The sequence below is a fragment of the Leptosomus discolor genome, chromosome 3 (genome assembly GCF_034619465.1).
Source record: "Leptosomus discolor isolate bLepDis1 chromosome 3, bLepDis1.hap2, whole genome shotgun sequence".
In the NCBI taxonomy this organism is placed as follows: domain Eukaryota; kingdom Metazoa; phylum Chordata; class Aves; order Leptosomiformes; family Leptosomidae; genus Leptosomus; species Leptosomus discolor.
The window spans coordinates 45,063,066-45,080,059 of record NC_141393.1 but is presented as its reverse complement, the minus strand read 5'-3'; the positions used below and the strand labels follow the sequence as shown (position 1 = coordinate 45,080,059).

At 36.2% G+C, this 16,994-nt stretch overlaps 1 protein-coding gene across 1 annotated transcript in view; it reads left to right on the top strand.

Moving 5' to 3' along the window:
• Positions 1-13,863, top strand: part of MYBPC3 (myosin binding protein C3) — a 64,795-nt gene extending 50,932 nt beyond the window's left edge. Inside the window, exons 29-33 of the mRNA XM_086462999.1 lie at positions 3,499-3,694; positions 8,884-9,023; positions 9,714-9,873; positions 10,437-10,573; positions 13,654-13,863. Coding sequence (XP_086319125.1) covers positions 3,499-3,694; positions 8,884-9,023; positions 9,714-9,873; positions 10,437-10,573; positions 13,654-13,863 — 843 coding nt within the window. The remainder of the gene's footprint in view (positions 1-3,498; positions 3,695-8,883; positions 9,024-9,713; positions 9,874-10,436; positions 10,574-13,653) is intronic.
• The last annotated feature ends 3,131 nt before the right edge of the window (positions 13,864-16,994 follow it).

Genomic DNA, 16,994 nt, shown 5'->3' with positions numbered 1-16,994 from the left:
GAGATTTGCCAGTTCTTTGCCCTACTCCCCTAGGCAGTCCTATCTGACATGTCCTCAGTTCCCCAGGCCAGAGAAAGTACATGTAGCAACTAATCCAGAGCTTCACTTATCCTGCCTGATCATTCGACTGTTGCCAAACAAAACAGATAAAGACTAAGTCTTCCCTGAATTTTTCTCAGTGGTTTTGGTATTTCACCCTATCATCAGTTTTCACAAAACTGTACTAAGCTAATCTTAGAGATTTCTAGTGTACTGACAAATTTATCTGTAATGAACAAACAGATTCAAAAGTAATTTGAGTAACTGACTGGCAGACAAATCATGTGTTGGTATAAACTGTCTCCTAAAAGATAAGGCTGACAAAAAATGCTAAAATCTATTCATCAATACCAAATTTTAGCCTGAGACCAAAACCAGAGAATTTTAATTCAATAGGTATTTTTTTGAGTGAATTAAATTTGTGATAGTGTTGAATTTGCAGCTACAGCTTTTGCAGTATTAAGAACTTTAGTTATTTAGAATATGCAAAACTGAGGATCTTTCCAAAAAAAGCAAAGCAAAAAAGAACATTACACTTCAATTTTGAAAAAGTTTAAATCACTGACCATTTGTGCTGTGGAATAAGACTAAATAGATGATTGCAATCTTCAAATTACAAAAAGAATACAAGAGAAAATACATAAATACTGGAAATACTGTGAACCCTGAGCTAGGAAACACAAGCAGGCAGAATATTATCTAACTAAAATGTAAGTCGGTGTCTTCTACTGTTTACAGTTTCTGTGCAACCCTGCCAGCGACCTCTGTGGTCGCTACTGTCATTTAACACTGAAATTCTATTAAATACTTTGTCAAGGTATCCTGGGCTAAATGCTATTTGCAAATCTATTCAAATCTTTAGATTAAAATGTACAGAAAAGAACAAGTACAACATTATTACTAACATTTTTTCTGTTGAGTGCATTAAGCAGGTGGGACTTTGATGAAAGGAAGGGAATCAACATGTTCTTGTTTCAAAAACAACTACATGGGCTCATGATTGAAGGGATATTATGTGCTATTAGTGGATAAAATTAACAGTTTTACTGAGCAGTCTTCTTGCCCATCATATATGTGTGACTATAAACATCTAAAAGCATTTAAATTCGATCTTCCCTGGCAGTAAACTCCCTGAAGTTTCTCTGGTGTGCTATTTACACACTCTGTCACTCACTGTTCTCTCTTGGATTACCCATTACACATTGCAGAAATCCAATCCTCTGAGATATGTATTAGGAACATGCTTTCTATCTGTTTATGATTTTCACAGTCTATAAATATAAAAGTATATGAAAACCAACACTTTGAACACTTGCAATCTTTCACTGGCACTCATAGCACCTCAAAAAAGGAGGTGCTGTGAGTGAACATATCTGATCAACCACATTAGGACACGAGCAGTAGCAAAGCTTGATTTATGGTCAAGATAGTTCTTATGATAAAGATAACACTATGGTTTCTCATGATCATTTTTGCCAAGATATTTAGGACCAGATCCTCAATTCACCTCATTACTCACTCCAACAAGATCTATTAAATCGTGTAATGTCTGAAAACCTAGCCAAGTATTTGTCTTGACAAATTAGAAATTAAAATACAATTTCCATATAATTTTGAAAGCATTCCCCTCGCCAAAATTTTAAAACAGAGATCTCATATCATTTTAAAATGTACACATATGTGGAAAGTAAAATAGAGTCAGTTCTTGTCAAGCTTACCAGTAATCAGACATGGATATGGAAAAACAGTAACAAAACCACATCCTTTTACTTGTTCAAGAATTTCTACTGTACCTTCCAGCTGAAGAAGCCATGTCTTCCTCTAATGGGTTTTTATAAGTGTTCTATGAAATGAGACCAGGGTGAAGGAACACTAGAACTGTACAAGCTAATCTTGTATCTAAGATTCCAGAGCTACAGGCCTGAGGTGACTATAGTACCTGGCAGAAGGCAGTAAGAAAACCAGTTACCAGATGGGGGAAAATGGAAAATCCAAAACCATTGCTCATTCAAGTTCTATTTTCAGCTGTGATGTAGAATCAATTACAATATATCTGATTATTTATATGCCAGAGAAAAGAGCATCTATTAAAGAACAGCAATTTCTAGGTGGTTTATAAATCCTTTAAGTGTAATTTTGGACAGATCTTGGCCTGACTCTTATAAAAGAAGGTGGGTTTTTTTCCTAGTACCCCAGAAAAATAAAATCGTGCTGCACAGTCTTCTGAGCAAATACCAGACAAACCAGAAAAAAAGGTGCAGCAAAGCACCAAGATTTATTTCTATTTTGCCTACCTTTAGGCACCTAAACCAAGAGTCTGAGTATCCTAATCTCCCTCTGTAGAATAAGGAAAGAGATACAGTCTTAGAGAGTATATTCCAGACACCCAGTGAGGAGCCTTCTACAAGTGTTTTCTCTGCTGTTTACTAGAGGTGGAGGGCAGTGTGTGTCCTAATTTCAGTGCCTTAGACTTCAGTTCCAGGGCAGCCTGAGCAGATGTGACTGCTGGTTTGGATGGTCTCTCTTTCCCTCCCCACCCATTTGAGCTACTCCTGGCATTCATCTAGCCCTGTGCTGCACTGTTGCACTATGTTAATCTGCCAGAAACTTTAAAAAAAAAAAAAAAACAAAACCAACAAACAACTCACCAAGTTATTTTCTGCTAGATTGGCTATAAATACAGTTAATAAATATGATATGGCCCTTTTCTGTTTTCTTGTGATTCTTGGTTTGGAGCTGTACTGTGGAAGTAGTACTCAAAGAACTTTTGATGAACTAAATATTATCTACCAGTTTTCCTAGAAGTGTCTGAGTGAGAGTGATGTAAACCACAGAGATCTTACTGATTCCACAACATCATCTTCCCTGGGTGTAGCAACACTGACTGTTCAGGTTACCAGTCACCAAAACGATTTTTGCAAGGCAGAAAGAATTATACAGTAAGTTTCACATCCCAAGACTTCAAGATTATAACAATTTTTCAAGAGATCTTAAAAATGCCTGGAGATAAAAAATAAAATGTTTTATGAAAGGAAGGAGAAGGGGAAAAAAACCCAAACCACTAACAAACTCCTTGGATCTTAAAGACTTCTGTTACTTAGTAATAATCAGAGCGAGACAGATCAATTGTTGGCTTCACCGATGCTTGGGAAAGAATACCAGACCAGCACAAGTATATTTTTTCTGGATTTTTTTCTCAATGTAATTTCAGTCTCTTCTCTAACTAGAAGCTAAATGGCACCCTCAGGGCATGGTGCCACTAAAATACACAAATGGGAGCAAATATTTGTCTGCAAGAAAACAGAAATTGGAAAGTATTTAGAGAGTGTACTGTCTCAACTCTGTATATTAAAGTAGGCTTTCTAGACTTACAGATCACTAAAAAACAGAAAAAGGAAAAATTGAAATCTATTAAATCTATTATAGACTAAAAAAAAAATATCCTTTTTTTCTCTTCAGGGTAAACCAAGACCCAAAATCATTTGGATGAAAGATGGTCAAACTCTAGACTCCAAAGATGTGGGAATTCGGAACAGCAACACAGATACAATCCTTTTCATCAGAAAGGCAGAGCTTCGTCACTCAGGAGCTTATGAAGTCACTCTTCAGATAGAAAACATGACTGATAAAGTTGCAATAACAATGCAAATCATAGGTAAGAACCTGACAACAAAATTAAGCATATTGTACAAAACAAAATAGTGGCCATACTGAGGCAAGCCGAAGATCCAAGAACCTCAGAATCCCTTCTCTGACAATGGTTGATAGCAGATGACTAGGACAAAGCTCAGAGCAGGGCTAGCATGTCACTTTGTTTTCCTAGTATGTTTTCCCAGCTTGAAATGACCTGTGTTCTAGAGACTTTTGGAGGGACTGGGATTATCTGAGTGTCCAATAGCTCTTAAAGGATTTTTTTCTTGCATGACTTTATCCAGTCAGTTTTTTAATCCAGGTCTAGTTTCGGGATCCAAATATCCTTTTATAAGGAATTTCAGTTTAAGTGCATGTACAACTACCTATTTGGTTTGTTTTGAGTCTCTCTCTTGATAATCTCATTTGATGTCCCTATAGTTTTGTATCAGAAAAAACATGAATAATAATTTATTCACCTTTTCCATGCTCCTCATGATTTTATAGCCTTCAGTCACTCTCTCCTTAGTTAACTTTCTCAAGTTTTAAACTCTTCGTTTGTTTATTTTCAAAAAGATGCCATTCCATATTTTTTATCATCTTTATCACCCTTCTTTCTATCACTTTGAGAGTCATGGAAAGAATTTGTTGTTCTTGGGAATAGCCATATTGTCCTCAAGGAAGGAAATAAGAATCCTGGAATGGATATACTCTTACTGGGTTTCTTCAGCAGATAAGGACAGTGAAGGTAAAATCGTTGCACTAATATACCTCTACTGTTCTGAGAATTAGAAATGACAACAAGACACAGTCCTGTGAATTTGGAAAATACACATTTAATGCCTTACTCTGTTAAGAGTGTCTAGATAGTTTGAGGCTTAGTGGAGGCTTATTCTCTATTATACAATTTCTAGTCTCTTTTCTAGTGTCGTTTTAAAGGAATGCACTGCCAAATTTTCAGTAACTTCCCTTGGGATTTTGAGAGATAAAATCCAAGATCCTGCCTACTCAGATTTCATTAATGTTCAGCCAGAGCTCTTCTGTTTCTCCTCATTACAGCTCTATGTAACATTCTTGCTAATTGTTTTTATTTCTCTTTCCCCACACTTTCACACTGGCATCCCAAATTTCCTCCAATGTATCAATATATTTTTTAGAATATGTACTTTGGCACCAAAAAAAAGTATTTAAACATAACTCCTAATGCTTTGGAATTAAAGATATGATGCTGACTGTATCCTGCTTAAAGTCTTATAAAATAATGTTGGCAGAATGGGTATGCAGTGGTGCAAACAGCAAACAAGAATGGCATAACAGATGGAAGCAAATATGTCTTAATACCACCGGCTGCTTCTGTTTGAGAGGATTGCTGCAGGTCTGCAATAGGAAAATAGGTAAATGGCAGCTAAAATAAAGTAATTGCAAGGGACTGGGGTAAAGAGTAGTGCACCCTATACCCCAAAATACCTTCCTAAAACTGGTTAGTGACTCTAGATTCTAGCACATTGCTCTTACAACATAGTATCAACTATCTTCCACCTGTTGTTTGGTACTGTAGCAAGGCATAAAAACACATACATGTAGCATTGTCAGAGTTATTTCATATAGAAACCGAATGTCTGAAAAAAAAAGCGACTAATCTTATCACACAGATTAATATGTGTCAGAGTTGAAAGACAGGCATTAAACCTCTTGGGCAGCTTGCTCAGCTGAAAGGAAATAAGTAAATTTCATTTAATTCCTGGACAAGACAAAGGGTTTGTAACATACACAGATACTTCTGCAAGGCATCTACTCCGATTCTTGATTCTGTCACTCTTTCATCAGAACCACCTCTTTTCAATTCTGACAATAGTACTTTTTGCTCTCCAGATTTTATATTCTCTTGTCAGGAGAGAAATATGGGTGATCCAGGCACTCTTTCTATACTACTGGTATTGCTTTAGGTGCTGTAGAATGGCATGCTGAAAAGCCAACACAGCTTTCACAGATAAAATAAATCAGTTGGTGATCTTTTGAGGTGTCTGTTCATCAGCTAACTTCCCTTGGCAAATGTCTACTTGATGAAGGAGTAATGTTTGTAGCTTCACCCCTTATCTTTTTGGAGGAAGGCAAGAATGTAGGTAACCAAAAGCTCTGCTGCTACGATGAGTCACCTGTCAGTTCCAAACAGGAAGGAACACTTCTATTACTGCTATCACCTGCCTTTATTGCCAAAACAATTGCTGCTGTTTACTCTAGACCTACAAAATATGGACTTTTACTATGGGAATACAGTATATGTCAAATACTTATAAAAAGGCCTTAGATAATGAAAATATCTCCAATCTCTGAAAAATATGGTTCCCTCAATTTTTTTACCCCTCTACATGAATCAATAAATGATGCCTTCTATTATGCCTTCTATTGACCAAAGCAAACCTCAGTTCTATATTTCTAAATTTTTAAAACTGGAATTATTTATTGCTCTCATTATTTATTATTTGAAAATGTAAATTATCATTTCTTTTTGAAAGATAATTTACACTTTATTTCTTCTCCCCATTCTATAAAATTGCAAAAATCCTCAGATAAGCTTGTGCTGAGGGTAGCAAAATATTTCCGCTGAATATAAATCCCCACTCTTAACAGTGTCCTACAGAGGAAAGTAATTTGCCACAGATGCATTACTAGGATTAACTTTTCCCATCCTCTGTTGACCAGCTAGAGATATACCAGTTAGTTCTAAGAATATTCTACAATTCTACAAAGGAATTTTTAATAGATATTCTTGCAGATTGTATTATCCCATCACACCACAAAGATCTAGAATATAAAAATCCATTTAACAAATGTATCCATCTCTACCCTTTTGTAAGATGGTCCTTTACAAAGCCTTACAAGTATTGAGGCTTTCAATACGCTCTTTTTTTTTTTTAATTCCAGCTAGACCACCATGGGTAGATTTAATAATTTATTAAATATTAAAAAGGGATTATTTAATACATCATTGAGTTGTAATTACATTAATCTAATAGTAGGTTAAGGCTTAAATTGTTTTTCTTAATAAAGTCATACTTTGAAATTGTTCCCCCCCCAATCATATCTATATGTACGTACAAACACATACATAAGAATGTCTTATATGTTTATTTACATATACATACATACATTCCTGAAGTCTAACTCTTCCAATAGATTACTGAATTAACAAATGACCTGCTATCCCATTTTTTTTAGTTTTGAAGGGAGATTCCCGGACAATTGCTTTTAGGTAGCTAGGAGAAATAAGGCACAGGCTTCAAAATCTGTCTAGTGAGGCCTCCCCAAAAAGTGTTCTTTTTCCTTTCATTGCACCTAAGACTATTTTTCATCTATTTATCAATCTCTTCCTATAATATTTAAATCAACTACCATCACCAAGATCTCCACAGTTTTTGACAAAGCATTGTGTAAGCATCCCTTTAAAACAAAAAACCACTGTTGTGTAGATGTATCTGTAGGTAAGCACATAGGAAAAATACTTGTAAAACTAGACAGATACTGTGGAGGGCTATAACAGCAGGCAGACTTGAAAATAATTAACGAATTGCTAAACATCACAACGTCAGTCTACTATTAGATTATAATACACTTATTCAGGGCTTGTAGAGCTTTGCCCACTGACACTGTTGCAGCTTTCATACCCACACAGGTATTCCTATGTAGTATCAAAATTATTCTCTTCAAATCAGAATAGATTGATTTCTGTATGATAAAGATACACATCTAGAAATATATCCAGATTTTTTCTTTTAAGTTGTGATTCAAGATAGCAACGAATACATTTCCACACCTTCATAAGCAAATGTTGTTCCTTTGACAACACATTACCATTCCCTACTTCAGAAACAGGGAAGAAAAAGAAAGAAGGCTTTACCTGAAGTTGGTAGCTCTTGAGAAACAGAAGGTTCTCTGAAATGTTAGTGTAAGGGAGGAAGGAAGAGGATGATAAACAAAGTGACAGCAATGCATTCTATATTCCTTATTGAACTTCAAGGCTCCAGTGTTTCCAATTCAAAGGAGGACAAAAAGGTTTAAAGCTAAATATAAAGCAGTCTGATTCCAGAGTACACCAGTGAAAAGAGAATTAGCACATTATCCTTTGACATAGAAAATCACAGTTCCCCTACTAACAGTCAAAACCTGGTTTATTACTGGTTTACATATTCTTCTTTAAGGAATTAAATTACAAGCAGTCTATAATTACATTCCTTTGTGTTTTGCTCATCTCAAACCTACACCTGTCAGATTCTTACTATTTTCTTCATTTTTCCAGCTTAGCTACAAAAAGGAGAGAGTTTCCATTCAGCTGTCTAGAATGATCCCAAACTATCCTTCACTTAATCACGAGACCATCTACACAGGCCTAATGATCATCTCCTGAATAGGCCCGGTAACTGTGAGCAACAATCTAACATATCAAAAAGGAGAACTAGCATCTTCAAATTAAGACAGACAGGAATATTACTTAATAAACCTAATTTAATGTTACAGCATTGGGCTAAACAACATTGATATAAATGAATGATTCTTAGAACAAGGAAAACAAAAATTACTATAATTTTATACTGTATATACTTCTATACATTTCCAGATATCTTAAAATGGACATAGACTTCTGAACATCTTTGAGAGTTTGTTCTTTTTCTAATTATTGCAGAGAAATGTCACTAGTGGGCAAGCTGACAAGCACTGAGGCAGCAGGAGGAGGAGTCAGGTATATTTCCGAATGGTCAGCCTCCCTTAGCTGAGAGGAATATATACTCAGTTGCCTTTGCTGTTTACATTCTCTCAGTGTGTCTAAATAGCTGAGAAATTGCACTGAGGTAACAAAGCAAGTAATAAAACTGTAGGTAAAAAAAAAAAAAAGGGTTAATCACACCTATCCAAACACCACAAACTTCTTATTCCATTTTAAGGAAGAGTTTTTCTGGTTCCCATGTTACTAATTCTACTGTCTGGTCTATTTCTCAGTAGGTTTCAGTCCTGTCAGAAGAGTGTTAAAAGGGCATTTGAAAATTTCCCCACTTTCCTGTTTACAGTTTCAGCTTCACATAAATTAAGTGTATTGCTATGAAACAATTTTAGATTGCTATCAAGTTCTATTTTTTCCCCATGCATGGGAGGAAGTGACAAAGCTCCTAGATCTTGAATCAAAAGCTAAGGGTTTTTTTTATCACGTCTTCTCTGCAGACAAGCCTGGTCCTCCTCAGAATATAAAGCTTATAGATGTTTGGGGATTTAATGCAGCCCTGGAGTGGACACCTCCACAAGATGATGGCAATGCACAGATCTTGGGCTACACAGTCCAGAAAGCTGACAAAAAGACAATGGTAAGAAATTGCACCGAGTCAGTGACTTGGTATGGAGTTTAAATGACTACCTGCTCTGGGAACACAGAGGCTTGAGGAAAACAGCTGAATTCATGACTCTCAGTTTGTGTCCAAGGTGTCGCATGGCATATTGGAGGCAGTTAAAGGCTAAGTATAGAACTGTATAAAATGCCTGGTAGAAAATGTGAAAAATGAGAGAGACCTAGCCAGTCTCGTCTCTGGTGGTGACTCAGAAGGCGGAATTATATTTTTTTAATTTGGAATTATATTTTTTATAAATGCAGGGAAAAACTGAAGGGGAAGGAGGAAGAATTAAACTTGAACTCAGATGCTGGACATACTAGGGTATATACTGGGAGAGTATATAAAATGTCTTTCTCATGGCAGTCCCCATCAAGTAGTCCACAGTTCTGAGGACACATCCTGTGTGAGATTCCCCAGATATGAGTAGGGCTAAAATGTAAAGAAATTTTATTCCTCAAGTATTCATACATCTATCACACCATCTGGAAAAGAAAAGAAAAATAGATCAGCTGATCTTCACAGGAACATAATACTCATTTTGCAGGCTAATGTTAAATACCTATCTACCTGTCTTTTCCTTGTAGCAAGAGGGATCTCTCCATACCAAAAGTAGCACCATTTCTGGCCTCTCATAGCATCTTTCTAAACAGTATAGTCTTGTTACAGGAATGGTATACTGTTTTTGATCACTATCGTCGCACAAACTGCATAGTGTCAGATCTGATCATGGGAAATGAGTATTTTTTTCGAATCTTCAGTGAAAATTTGTGTGGATTGAGTGAAACTGCTGCGACCACCAAAAATCCTGCCTATATCCAAAAAACAGGTAACATATTCTTCAAAACAATGATCACAAAAGCCGCTAAGTACCAGAAGTAATACATTGGTAAATGGAAAATACAGTATTACTAGATGCACCATTAGAGATATTTTCATTACTTAGTAACTAGCACTTAAGAAGTATTTTAGCATCAAGAGCCCTTATCTAGGCAAATCTCCTGTACTAACACGAACATCTGTTCCAAAATACTTAATCACACAGTCTTCCTAAACTATAAATTTTAAGAAAATAATACAACGGAGTGGTTATATTTACATTCTGGGGTTAAAAGTTTAAGAAGTCTGTGGTGAAGACTTCCCTGCAGACATATGGTTTTCATATTTTTAACAGAAGGTGAAAACCCATGATTGCTAGGGCCTTTTGCTTTAACTAAAGCATTAAACAAATGTGTTTTAGAGTGAAGTGAATTTAAAGATTTGTTATATCATCAATGCCACAGTTTTGAAGTTTCTCTAAATCATACAGGCAAATTAAATGAGAAATAGATTTTATGCAAGTCAACAGACTTGAAAACACAGTTCTTACTATATTGTTTCTCTGAATTGCAGGCACCACTTATAAGCCACCTAGTTACAAAGAACCTGACTTCTCTGAACCTCCTAAATTCACTCACCCCTTAGTAAACCGTTCTGTGATCGCAGGATACAACACCACACTCAGCTGTGCTGTAAGAGGAATCCCCAAGGTACAGATTACATCAACTGTAATTGATACTGCTGTAACCAGTCAAGATGCTGACTTAGAATGCATGCCGGTTCAGTGTGACTGGAGTGTAGCATGACTATATTCAGAAAAAATAAAGGTCATCCAATTATCTCCCACCTCACTCATAACTGACGCTGAAGCAGAACGCATTGTCCAAGTGTTTGTGTGGTTGTGCACAGAACCAGTGGGGCGATACAGTAAAGGAGACAGAGGAAAGGACAATCTGCTTATAGTAACACCATACCATTGAAAACGTACCATGTGCACATAAAATCTACTCACTGAAGAAGGTAAACAACAACAAAAAAGTATCTTCTCTCAGTGTATATTTTGTTCTCTTCATTCTTTCAAGAAAACAGCAACTAATGTAATATGCTGTTCCATTAACCTAAATGATACACAGGAACACTGGATTTCTGTTATGTCAATACATCCACATAACTTTGAGAGTCTGAGTTATTTTGCAAAATTAACTAGAATAAGACCTGCTATCACATGTGAAGTTATGGGGCTTTTTCGTTTTTTTTTAATCTCACAGGAATATTTTCTCAGTCCAAATATATTTGTTGAAGTCTCTTCAGAAAGTACAAAAACATATACTTTTTTGTTAGTCAGGAACAAGCAGTAAAAACTGCATCAGCTAGGAGCTAAATTTAGGTTTCTCAAAAAGGAAAATAGGCTTTTTTGTCTGCAGTGAAGGAATTTACTGTATTACGACATAATCTTGTCATAAACTTAAATTAGTACAATTACAAAAAATGCAGTACGCTTTTCCCTTCCTCTTCTGGCTGCTTATTTCCAGCTTCTCCCCCTACCTCATGCCTGCACAAGGATCTGATAGCTACACAGCAAAACATGTAAGATAATTGTTCAAAGTTCAAATTAACTCAAAAAAAAGTCTTAATGCAATCATTTACTGCAGTTCACTGGATGAACTCAAATATAAAAAGGAAGCATACCCACATAAATAGCTTCAAAAGAACAAGAACATTATAGAAGAAATAGCAGCAACTGTGGGCAAAATCCATCCTCCAGTAGCTGCCTCAGCTTAGATTCATCATGAATTTACAGTGCTAGTAATGATACTCCCTTTTGGTTAACTGATCTTTTTGTGCATCTGTATCCACTTAATTCCATTTCTATGCTTTTAAGAATATTCTACAAAAAACTTCATATTTTATAGCTGTTAAATACAGTAGTTGTAGGCCTTTGAATGTAAGCATGCTAGCTCTTCCTTCCACTTTAGCTTGAAGGATACAAATAGTCCTCATCCTTCAGTCCTCATCCCACCTGGAATACTGCATCCAGCTCTGGAGTCCCCAACATAAGACAGACGTGGGGCTGTTGGAGCGAGTCCAGAGGAGGACTACCAAGATGGTCAGAGGGTTAGAACACCTTTCCTACAAGGACAGGCTGAGAGAGTTGGGCTTGTTCAGTCTGGAAAAGAGAAGGCTCCAAGAAGACCTTACAGCGGCCTTCAAGTACCTGAAGGGCCTACAAGAAAGCTGGGGAGGGACTTTTTACAAGGGCCTGCAGTGACAGGACAAGGAGTGATGGTTGGAAGCTGGGAGAGGGCAGGTTTAGACTAGATATAAGGAAGAAGTTCTTCACCCTGAGGGTGATGAGACACTGCAACAGGTTGCCTAAGGAAGTTGTGGCTACCCTCTCCCTGGCAGGCTTCAAGGCCAGGTTGGATGGAGCCTTGAACAACCTGGTCTAGTGGGAGGTGTCCCTGCCATGGCAAGGGGGTTGGAACTAGAAGATCTTTGAGGTCCCTTCCAACCCAAACCATTCTATGATTCTATAATTCAGTACACCTAATACTCTTAAAGCAGCTTTTCCTGATACATTTCTGTACTTGCACTGGCCAAATTAGCCTTAACAAAAAGTTTCTGTACCTGCTGCAGAACTCTGCAACAGTTATTTTTAACAAAGAGAAGCTTATGTGGATAGAGCTTTCCAATTCTGAATAACTATAGATTATCAAGCATATCTCAGATATGATCTGTATGGCATGAAAAAGTTACCACTTCAAGCAGAGCCAATATTCATGCCCTGGTAGCAGTCTTGAAATAAAGGACACATACCCAGAAAAATAAAGAGGCTATAGAAAAAGATGCAAAAAATTCTGAGGCAGGAAAAAATCCACCTGGTATCTTTAAAGAAAATTAAGCGTGGCAACTGGGATGCACTGAATTGTATATCACAGGCCAAAGACACCAGTGATTCAGCAGATTTTAATGCACTCTATAAAACACTGCAGTAGTTTTGGTTGTTTTTTTTCTTTGCGGGTGAAGAAATAGAAGTTAATGCTGAAAGTAAAACAGATTAATGCAGAGCCTGGTCTTCACTCTGCAAAGCCTATTTCTTCACTGTATGTATTACAAGCTTGAAATAAACAAAAGCAGTTTGCTTTATATCAGATTTTTCATTTTCGAAATTTCATTTGTAAAAATTGAAGGCACATTTTCAGGTACCAGAAACAAAACACAATAGCTTGAATTGGTACAGAGCCAACCACTTTATTGCTCAGCTGAAGCCAAAAGGAACTTTATTTTGAAATTCCTGAAGCTGCTAAAGATATGCTAAATGGTTTGGCAAATCCTTTCCCAGCCCAAACTTTTGCATCCCAAGTTGGCCACCCAACAACCACGGACCTTTATGACACTTCCACTCTAATAATCTGTGCAGTTTGTTTTCCCTTCTCTAAGATACTTGAAGCATCGAAATATATATTAATAAGCACAATTAAATAACTCCTGAAAGAGTGCATTTGTAGATGGTTTGTAGGGTTTTTTAAAAGTTGCCATAAAATAGGGTACAGACCCACATTCTCTATGTGCTATTTGGAGAGTTAAAGAAAATACTGAACACTTGCCTTATTAGTTTCATGAGTTTGTACTGAATGAGGACAAGTTACTTGAAAAATTATTAACACTGCTGTGTAATATGTAGCCCTCAATGTATAAACTTTTGATGGCTAAATGAAAGCTGTAAGATCAGCTGTAAGTCATCTATTTTCTACCTTCCATTTAAAAATTCTTCTTTTGTGTTCTTCAGCCAAAGATATTCTGGTACAAAAACAAAATGGATCTCTCTGGGGATGCCAAATACCGCATGTTCAGTAAACAGGGTGTGTTGACCCTGGAGATCCGGAAACCCACTCCATTTGACGGTGGCTGTTATACTTGTAAAGCTGTTAATGAGTGTGGTGAAGCTGAAATAGAGTGCAGACTGGATGTCAGAGGTAATCATGAATCTTATAGATAACACTAACGCTGCAATGAACAAAGAGTAACAGATGGCATAAAAAACCAAAAATCATAGTTCCCCTTTATCTCACCCTGACCTCTTTGGTATATAAAAAGTTTGTTGATTACACACACAAGCAAGATTGTGTTTTTCATTCTAAACTGTTATGATAGAATTAGGTTACTTGCTAGGTAATACGGTTCTGAAGGTGGACAATTATTAAGCTTCTGACAGTTTTTCTAGAGAAAATACATAGCACTGGAATGGAGGTCTATCTACAAACACTGCATTGTGGATAATTTTATTATCCTTTGTGCCATATTCTATAATTAAAATTTTTTAAATGAAATCATTAGCCGTTATACGTATCTAAAAGTAGTGCATGCTACATCACAAATATTTTTCAAACATTGATAATGTTTGTCGAAAGGGCCAGGAAAATAGAGTGTTGTGTTTATAACACAGTAAGTAATACTGAGGAAGTATGTTTGGTAACGCTGATACTAATGTATCACTTTGTCAATACAAACGTACATAGCACCACTTTAAAGCTCATCAAAACCAGAAAAAGCTGTGAAAGTGACCTGCATAACAGCCATTGATGGAGATCTGTTGTCAGTACAGTGAGACTGAATGTATTTCTACACAGCACAGCGTTCAGTATCTTCGTGCTAAGTCAGGAATATGTACGCAGTACACCTTGCAGTGCTGGGCACCAATAGCCTCCCTGGGGTCTTGTCAGCAAGCAATTTACCTACATTAGTACAATGATGTACCCAGACCCACCTAGCTAATCTATACAGCAGCTTATCATTACACGCTACTTTCAGTTCAACGGCTAGTTGAAGTATTTCTGATCAGTGCTGTACAGCATAGACATGGCTCAAAGCTTAATATTATCATCTTCTGAAGCTTGCTTCGGGAATATTGAATCTCCTTGAAATCATCAGATAGAGGCAACTACTATAAGGTTTCCATATTTCACCTTCAGCAACAAGTCTCAATTTTAAATTAGCATCCTTTGATGTCTGATAATATCTTAATTTTTTTTTTTTCCATTCTCCAGCACCTCAGTAAAACTGAATCTCAATTCATCTCAAGTCAAGGTATGAATCAAAATAATTCAGCTGGAAAAAGGAGCAATGGCTTTTTGGTTAGATAAAAGATTAAATGGTCATTAGATATTCATGTTAGAGACTTAATAGAATTTTTATAATGTTGGTGGGTGTGTATGTGCTTGTTTTGATTTCTGTTTGTTTTTTCCAATAATCATACTAAGGTAATTCCTGCAAGGTAATTTGGTTTATTTTAAAGTCACGATTTCTTGGATCTCAACCTTTAATATGCTGTGCCAGTGTAAAAATCTATAAGAATAAAAGAATGCTTTGTTGACTCACTGCAAGCACTCCCTCTAGCAGACTGTTATTTATTAATACAGAGCTAACTAGTATCAATAATCTGTGTGCATTACTTTAACCAAGGAAGCAGGGTTAAAATTACAGTGCATCTAGAAGTGTAATGTACATTTTAGACTTTAAAAAATGAAATAGCTATCCTAAACAATCAGGTACTGTATTTGACAATAAATCCTTCTCCCCATTCTGTCTCAGCATTGGAAGAGAACTTGAAAAGAAGAAAACTGAAGAAATTAATGAAGGATAACTTCGATTACATTTAGGAGTCCTGCTCATCTTAAAAGTCATTTAATACATGTGTAATAGGAGGCAGCAGTGTCTTGTAGCGTCCTGCTTACTCAGCATATTTTCAAACTATATTTCCTCTTTTCATACATCTTATTTTAGTTACATTACCCCATCTCCATGCAAAGAAATTCAGGGAAATCAAGATAAAACTTTCCCTCCATTACATAAGATATGTCTGGGAAAAAAAAAAAAAAAAAAAAATTTGATTACGTGCAAACTCAGTGCATTCTGAATGCTGAAACAAACATAAATTCCCCACTTCTACAGTTCTCTCCATTTTCTCTTCTTGGAATTCTGGCATTCTTCATAAGAAAGAAGTAGCTTAGAATAATGAAACACAAATTATTAGTAATATTTAATCACCTTTCATTATACTGATCTCTGCACAATAGAAATTAACTTTCATTCCTACTGCTTTTACTGTCAGTGCTTGAAATATCAATTTCTGTGCTCTTGAGCAGATCTTTTCAGAACCATGTCTGAAACACCATCTGGAAATCTCTGGCTAAAGCTACTGTTCTGCTTTATACAGAAAATATTTTCTTTGATTACTCTTCACTACCAGTTTTCTAGGTTTTAAAGACACCAGCATAGAATTCCAGTTATTAGATGTTTCTGCAAGCAGTCATAGACATCACACTAATCTACAGAGAATTTTATACATCAGATGAAACAGTGAAAGATGCAACAAGGAAGATTATTTGCATGTAAATAAAAAGTTTCAAAACAAAAAGCTTGTGATGAATGCAATAAACTTACTCTCATCAAATATTACTGAAGGCTTTTGAAAATCTAAGAGTAGTATGTATGTATGTATGTATTTCTGCACATATTTTTGTCTAATCAAATGACAGTAGGCTTCTCACCTACTAGTTTGAATAGTATTTGGGGTGGAGTGTTTTCTGGACCCGCAGTAGTTGTTAGTAGTTTCTGGCTGGAAAGTACATTTTCATGGCAACAGTACAAGAAAAGGTAGGAAGAGGAAATTAATCCAGGAAGCATTGCCTTTGGGAAGATCAACACAAAGGAACCTGTGTTGTGTTGTGTTTATGTGAGGAAATGCTACTCCCCTGCCTCCAGCATCCCAGTTGAGATGAGAAAGTGTGCCTGACACAGCATGTTAGTTGTACTAAATGAGCACATACGTCTTCATAATAAAAGCACTGATGATAATGAGATGTCATCTCATGAGGTGTTATTCTATTAGGGTATCAGAACAAAGAAGGGTACTCCTCTAAAACCAAAGTGAAGTTATCCAAGGTTAACATTTGTCTGTTGCACATTGTTATTATTCAGCAAATAAATAAAAAAACAATGGGAAATATGCAAACAAGTTTACATTGTTTTATACTTTCATTTTCTGAGCAACACTATTTAAAAAAATAAGTCACATATACCACACAAAAATCAGAGACCTTCTGTATTATAAAGAACCTGTGACCAGAA